This window comes from Drosophila subpulchrella, chromosome 2L, assembly GCF_014743375.2.
Source record: "Drosophila subpulchrella strain 33 F10 #4 breed RU33 chromosome 2L, RU_Dsub_v1.1 Primary Assembly, whole genome shotgun sequence".
Lineage (NCBI taxonomy): Eukaryota > Metazoa > Arthropoda > Insecta > Diptera > Drosophilidae > Drosophila > Drosophila subpulchrella.
Genome location: NC_050610.1, coordinates 15,819,760 through 15,827,468, shown reverse-complemented (window position 1 = coordinate 15,827,468; position 7,709 = coordinate 15,819,760). Strand labels below are relative to the sequence as shown.

General features: G+C 45.0%; 2 protein-coding genes across 2 annotated transcripts; both read right to left on the bottom strand.

Moving 5' to 3' along the window:
- Positions 1–2,454: 2,454 nt before the first annotated feature.
- Positions 2,455–4,999, bottom strand: LOC119547049 (tektin-4). Its single transcript, XM_037853726.1, has 3 exons — positions 4,528–4,999; positions 3,843–4,117; positions 2,455–3,778 (listed from the first exon to the last, which is right to left on the bottom strand). The coding sequence occupies exons 1-3, from the start codon at positions 4,885–4,887 to the stop codon at positions 2,656–2,658; spliced, it is 1,758 nt and encodes a 585-aa protein (XP_037709654.1). The 5' UTR covers positions 4,888–4,999; the 3' UTR covers positions 2,455–2,655.
- Positions 5,000–5,192: 193 nt separating this feature from the next.
- Positions 5,193–6,714, bottom strand: LOC119547393. The gene is made up of 2 exons (XM_037854242.1): positions 6,606–6,714; positions 5,193–6,551 (listed from the first exon to the last, which is right to left on the bottom strand). Exons 1-2 carry the CDS (start codon positions 6,607–6,609, stop codon positions 5,338–5,340), a joined length of 1,218 nt encoding a protein of 405 aa, XP_037710170.1. The 5' UTR covers positions 6,610–6,714; the 3' UTR covers positions 5,193–5,337.
- Between the last annotated feature and the right edge of the window lie 995 nt (positions 6,715–7,709).

Here is a 7,709-nt window from a genome sequence, read left to right as displayed (position 1 = left end):
TTCCCTGGCATTCCCTGGCTCCTTGGCCCGGATCTGGAGGGGATGTTGATGCTGGGAATGCCAGGGGGTTCCGAGTGTGTGCGGATGGGTTTTTCGCTCTGCTCTCTGGGCTTTCTTTTAGCCGGAGCCATTTTATGTATTTTTATGGTAGGTTGCAGCCACTGACGCTGCTGCCGCTTGGCCCGGAAAGCGGAAACCGAAAATTGCTACTTATTATGTTACTAACTTTGTGTTGCCTCCTTCTGCCCTCCTCCCAACTCCTTCTGTGTGTCTGTGTGTGTGTGTGGAGAAAGCCCGTTGTTGGCTGGTGTGATAATGTCAGGTTTTGTTAAAATTAAATTGCATGTCTTGCTGCGTTGAAGTTAAATTATGGCCTCCCAGGGTCGAAGGTGTGGCATTCAACTTTACATCTCCAACTGGGAATAGTTTCACGAAAACTTTTTCACCTCGACTAGCATTCAACTTAAAGCCGTCCATAGAAACAGGACACCCAAAAATTTCATCGGGACATCAAACAATTTTTATTTTAAATCTCATGTAGACTTTATATTCCCTTTTTTTTTGTGGGACATTTTCGGATTTATTTTCCTCAGCTCCCCAGCGGGGCAGTAGAAATATAACATTTTTTGCGTTTCACCGCAAACAGTATGCAACAGATTTTTTCTTAGCCACATGGTGCCAGGACAAAAACAGTCGCCCATTTTGGCGAGCGCGCTCCAGCGCCAAAATGTATGCAATGTTTCCTTTTACTTGCCTTTTTCCTCTTTTTAGTTGACTGCGATAACCACACGCTGTGATTTTTACCGGCATTACGAAATATTAACATCATACAGCAAACATAAGAAAGGCGATATTTCCTTTTTAAGACAGCCCAGAACTAAAGGAAAGAGGAAAATTTGAGTAATGGCTGCTTGATGCCCCAGAGACTAGCTTTGTGGTAATGCACTTGTCTTGGAAATTCCTGTTCCTTACGAATTTAAAGTTCAAATTACTTGTGGTACAACACAGCAATTAAAATTGGTTTTAAGTGATTCTGAAGAAGACAACTTTCGGCTAGTCAAAGTAAACTTTATATCTGTAATTAATAACAGAGCATGGTAGACATGGGCAAAGGAAAATATCAAATTATTGCCTTTTCCTCTGGCCAAAATGATTGAGTAGTTGGGGAAATAATAACAGTTCGTGAACGAAGTCCTTGATGTTAAAATTATTTCTAAAACGTAAAGTAAACCAAATAATACATTCATGCCAATGAACTAATGAAATATATTATTTATTAAATAATAATGATATGTTCTGTCATGTTGATAATACAACTAAACCTATAAGAGCCAAACATGTCAGTCATGTATAAAAAGTAAACTTTGTTTGCATGTTTGCTCAACAATTAAAATGTGGCCGATCCATCATCGACTATCCTTGACCTTGGTAATGGGAAAACCTCTTGGAAATCCATCTGGAAGTGTTCTCTCCAAGCCATCAACCCTTTGCCCGTGGCAGCTTTGGCCAACATGAAAAACAGCACGTTCCCTGGCAATAAATCTTGGCCGACTAGCATTTTGCACGTATGTGGAGGAAAGGAAAACACGAGAGACAATTCAAGACAGACAGGAGACATGTCGCATTCCTTGGCAGTTTCTTATTTTATTTTTTTGAGTGTATCTCTGCGACCTTTGGCCAACGGGGAAATGGTAGACAAATATGGCCACTACAATGCGAAGAGGAAAACGGCCTCAATGGCCATAACGTTTTCCATTTTCAATTGGAAATTCCAGCACGCCATACTGAGTTCGCCCCGTAATTTATTGGCTTCCCAGCCGAATCGTTCCACATGTATATGCCGAACACCCCGAGCCAGGACCCACCAAAGTGTCCCTATATTTGCCGCTCCAGGCAGGGCAAACATTAACGAATGCTCAACTACCTCCGTATCAATATCAGTCCGCTTTTCTCCTTTCCCGGGCGTGTATCTCTAAATTGAGTACGTGTTGTTCTAGCTGTTGAACGTGTTTCGGTAAGTACTTGGGCCAACATCCAACACGTGTGAGTGTGTGCGTGTGTGTGGAGGGCGCCGGCAAGTTGGCAACATATTTCTTTCAGTTATATGGATTTCCAAACGTGTCTGATTGCCCTCTAATGGCATTTTATTGCATTTATTAAAAAGAACTTAAGAGCTCTGGGCTAATGCCGAAATCCGCAAATTAGATGCTTAAATGGAATTGTTTTAAGAGGTTCCAAAGCACCCCAGGGGCACAAAATTACGTTATGCTCACAAGAAATTTGATAAGAATAAATTTATTTTTGACTAGCTAGGCAATAAAAATCTTCAGAAGGTTATAGCTTAATTTCTCCATCTAAAAATACACCTTCAATCTGTTTAAATCTTATTAAAATTATTTTTGGTGACAAATTAACATAAATATATAAACCTTATTTGATGCCAATGCGGTTATATGCCTTAGATTTTTGTTTAAGTCAACAGGACTACATTTATTCACATAATTAAACACTTGTAAATTTTGGGTACTCTCTACAGGCGAACACTTGTTATTTAAAAACCCACCCTGTTTATTTTGAACACTCAATTTAGAGCCCTAGTCAAATTTGTAATACTCAAAAATTTCGACATCTCTCGAAGAGAACGCCACCTTCCTTTTACGATGTGGCAGAACCACTAAGAGTGTTCGCCGAAGGATAATGCGATCGCATCAACATGCAACGCTCCCTATCGATGAACAGGCTGCGCCTCTTGAGCATTATTTCCCGTTCGAGGCGGGCACGGGAGTTGACCAGATCCGTCTTGACCCGCTCAGCCTCCTCCAGTTCATGGAGCAGGGCCGAAACGCTGCTCTGGATGGTGTGGACGCCATCGATGAGCTCCTGCTGGGCCAAATCCCGGCAGTTCTCCACATTGGGCCTATAGCTGCGGTTGTCCATGCGCGTTTGGGCCACCTTCATGGAGGCATCGAAGGAGGCAATGCGGCGCTTCATCTGCTCAATGCGGTTCTCCACATCGGCCAAGCCCTGTAGGATGTTCTTCAAGTCATTCTCGAAACGCTGCACCGCCTCCTGGGTGCAATTGATCCTAGAGGTCAGAGCCTTCTCAACCACATCGGCCTGCGTGCGAATATCCCTGGCCGCATTCATCAGGGTTGAGTTCAGTGTATTCCGCAGTGTCACCGATTTGAGGCGACACTTCTCACATTCGTCCAGGGTCTCCATGCTGAAGTGCTCCCAGTACTTCTCGGAGGCCTGTTCCGGTGGCTGTCGCACGGCTCCGGGTCGAAACATAATGGTCCTGGAGCTATTGTTCAGCCCGGTGTTTAGGGTATCGATCTCGTAGGCCTCCTTTTTGTCACTCCAATCGTATTCAAGGCGCTGGCGAGCTGTGCGATTCTCCACCTGCTGGGTATTGAAGTCGTCCAGTGTCTTCATCAACAGCCTGCGAATTTCGGCTATTAAAGCCAACTCGTTGACCAGCTCCTCCTCCACCTGGTCGCGAACCAGTTCCGTATCTGGCCTCGTTGCCCGCTTCTCAATGCACTCCTTTGCAATCGATTCGGGTACACCCAGAACCACCATGGACTTCCGCAGCTTAATGCGCTCCACCTCCATTGTGGAGATCTCGTCGGCCATTGCCTTGATGGCATTCTCCAGCGTGTTCTTCCATTTGCCAATCAGCTGCGAACGGATCCTCAGCTTGTCGGTGGTCTCATTTTGCGACTTGGCTACCAAAGCAGAGAGTCTCAGGAACTCGGTCGTCGAACTGAATCGGTTTCTGAGGATTAAGATTGGAAAGGTGTTTATTGCAAAGTCCTGTCAATCTGTATCTTTATCCTTACTTATCCGCCCTGCCCAAACTTCCGTTGACCACCTGCACCGTCTCGTGGTTCCTTGTGCGCCACTCGTTGGGACTGTACCGGGTGATCGAGTAGCGATCCACAACAGGTCGTGTTCCCGTAATACCCGCCATGGGACTCCAGTCCACTTTGCCAGAAGCCCAGGGACCGATGGGACCCATGGGCATCAACTGGTCCTTGTGGGGCAGCTCATCGCCCTGCTGGGGCAAATAGCATGGCGGATTTCGCAGGTCATCCGCTTCAGGATCCATTGTACGCTGATAAGAAATGGTCACACAAAATCATATTAACTGTATAATTGCATTACTGCAAATAAGTTCATATCTTAACCACCATGCCCAAATATCTAAAGATCTCTGTAGTCACATATAACATATAGGAGGGTACTTTTGGTATTTTCAAACAAATATTAACATACGAGAATAATTTAATCCATCCATTTGATTTAACTTCGTTCGACAATTCTTTAAAAAAGACCCGACTGAAAGTACTCTAAAGTAGAGATAGAAACTAAAATTCGAAGTTCGAACTACATTTCAAACAAACTATTCAAATTGTTTAAGCAATTTAAATGAAAGCAATTTTATTTATATTTTTTTTTTTTTGATTTCTGTGGTTCTTGTTTTTCGCCAGATGGTATTTTTTAAAACATTTTATTAACACTCACCGCAAATTGCATCTCCTCCATTTTCACCGGCCTCTGGGATTGTTTGTATTGCTCAGCCCGAATGTCAGCCATTTGCATCTGCTGCTGGTCAACTCCCGCCTGAAGGTCCCCCTGTAGCTTCTGGTGATCCTGGGCGGCACCCACGATATTCATCACCAGGTGCTGCTGGGCGGCTTCATCAGGGTGAGGGGTCAAGCCCACGAGGGCGGGCTGCGGTGGTTTCTTCAGGCGGTGGGAGGGCGGTTCCGTCGGCAGGGGACAGATCAGCGGAGCCGGACAAGCCGACCCAGGATTCAACTCGATGGTCTTGCCCTTACATTCGGCACTCGCCTCCGGCGACTTTTTCTCCAAGCAATTCATCTTTAAGAAGCTTTAAACTTTTAACTTGTAAAATTACAAAAAAAAAATCACATGGAGTGTAAAGTGCTACCAATGTGTTTCGTTTGGTGTTTGGGGACAGACTGAAACTGAAAATTTGAAATGCTTGTTTGAAGGTAGCAAACAAAAGGAAAAGGTTGCTGGGTTGCTACATTGTTAAGTAAGGCTTATTGGCAACGGTTACTATATTTTATTATTAAATGGGATTGATATTTTTTTTAACCATTGATTAACATGTCTACCTTAGCTAGGCTTCAGAAAGACATTAAGATCCAGTAAAAACGAAATAAATTTGCACTTTAACTTTATTTTGAAACCATTAAAACTCAAACAAGAAATATAATATTATAGCCCTCCAAAAGAAGCCCTTAGTTGAGTACACCTTGGTACACTTGCCCACTAACAACTACAAATTTAGAAGAAGACCGAATTTCACTTGGCCATGTTCTGGAAAAACATGATGGAGAACTCGAGGACATTGCTGGGCTTGTATCGCAGCAGATTGAGGACGTAGTCCTGCATGAAGTCGGCCAGCTGCGAGTTGCTGCTCAGATATTTTGTGGCGTTCTCGTAGTTGAGGGCCTTGAGTTCCCGGAACTTGCGGGCCAACTGCTCGTTTTGGCGCCAACACAGTTCCAGCTTGGGCAGTATGGGCTCCTTTCGCTTCGGCGGCATGCAGGCGGCGTGCAGGAGGTAGTTATAACCCCGCCAGTAGTGCAGGACGATGAGACCCTCGGGGGTCATGAAGGTCTCGGCCACATCCTGCAGCTCGTCGTTGAAGCACTGCTGGGTGAAGATCTGCACGACGTTCTTGTAGGTGCGATAGAAGATGCGCACTACCTTGCGTTCCTTAGAGACCACCAGATTGCAGCGCAGAACTCGGCCGTACAGGTTCATGGTGTAGTACTCGAAGTTGCCCACGAAGTTGTTGCAGATCAGGTGGCGCATTAGCAGCATGATGCCACCATCGAGGACGAACACATGGTCGCGATCCTTGATATCGATGCGAGCCTTGAAGCGTTGCACCTCCTCGTTGATCTTGGTTTCCCGAATGGCAGTGAGCATCAAATCAGCATGGTTCCTTAGCTCCAGGGTCTTCTCCACCCGTGTATTATCGATCCGATCGAACTCTGACCTCTTCTCGCAGATCAGCAGGAATTTATCGTCGTACTTGCCCTTCAGCTGATGGCCACACTCCACCACCCCCTTGCCCTTCTTCATTTTGCTGCTGCTGAAGATCACATATCCGTCAAAGGACTCCTCCACATTCAGACAGAACCGCCCAATCTGCTCCAGTTCGCGCTCGAAGAAGATCTTCAGGTTCTCGTTCAACTTGCAGTTGGTATTCCGCAGCTTCGAGATGAACAACTGCTCCTTGAAGATCACCGCCTGTTTGGTGGGCAGGAACTGCTTGGGATCGATGCCCCAGTCGCACTCCTTGAACTGATCATCCGAGGGCTCGATGGGTCGCAAAAGGGCAGAGATGATGCTCGACACACTGATCTCGTCCTGGGCATCCAGCTTGTCCAGCTCCTCGCAGGCATCGTTGGCGGCTCTTTTCTTGTCCGGATCTCGGAACTGGTCCAGGTCACAGGTCACGAAGAGCGGCGGATCCAGTCGGTGTTCCTTTTCCCTTCTTTCGGCATCTGCGGGAAGCAAATCAATGGTGGTTAACCCCTGAATTTCATGGTAAAACTTACCCATTCTTTGGATTTTTACAATCAAATTTTTTCGGTTTCCTTGATCAAATATTCAAACTTTCTGTTTGCCTAGTTTATGTATGCGAGTGTCATCAGAAAAAGTTTTGAGTCACAGCTAGCAGGATTAATCTGAAAAAGGTAAGTGTTAAGGGTTTCTAACCAGGGATTTATTATTAAGAATATATATTATATTTACAGTTAAGAATACTGTAAGCCATAACAATATTTACTTCAGAGTACTATCTTTTTAAACTAGGACAAAAAAAGATATCATTTTCATTCTTGTATAATTTATAAGAGGATATAACACGTAAAACCAGATACTACTACTAGTTATATTTCGGTATTACCTACCATATCTCAAGGAAAGGTCAAGGAAATGTCTTAATTAAATGCATATATTTCTGGCGTATTCAAAACAATACCATTTTTAATACCTTTGTTGCCGTACTGGCCGAGAACTTGACTTGGCAATTAGTCGAAGCATCTAAGTAACGCTCTCCGGGAACTTCCTCAAGTGAGCAACTCTGAAGGGGCCCCGGGGCGCTACGATGCCATCAAAATTGGCGCTGCAGCAGGCGGAAGGAGCAGAAGAATGCCTGACATGCTCCTCAACTAATTGCAAGGCCAACAGCCCTTCAGACGACTTAAAGAGCGACAAAGAGCATGTTACTTGCTGCCGGAGTTTGGGGGCTGACAAGTGTAAATAAGGACGAAAGGACGATTTTGTGTGACTGTGTGACTGTGTGTGTGTGCTGGCGACTTACGGCGACTGTAAGCGAATGACCAGCAAATAAAAGGGTCGCCGGACGAAGGACATGCTCATTGTTGTTGGCTCATTAAAAGGCAAGAAGCGTGTGCGAATATAAACAGTTAAAGGTGGCACGAACCAAGGACCTCACACACACACACGTGCACGTGCCAGGATAAAAGGCGGCACAAAGGGTGAACAATAAATAAAATGACCGGCCTTCGAGGCCGAGCAATATTAAATTTGTTATTAAGCTTGTAATTATTTGCTGAGCCGGAAATGTAGGCATCTGCCCGCTGCCGCTCCTTTAATTTAACAACGCGAATTACGCCCGATGAAAATGAAAATATAAA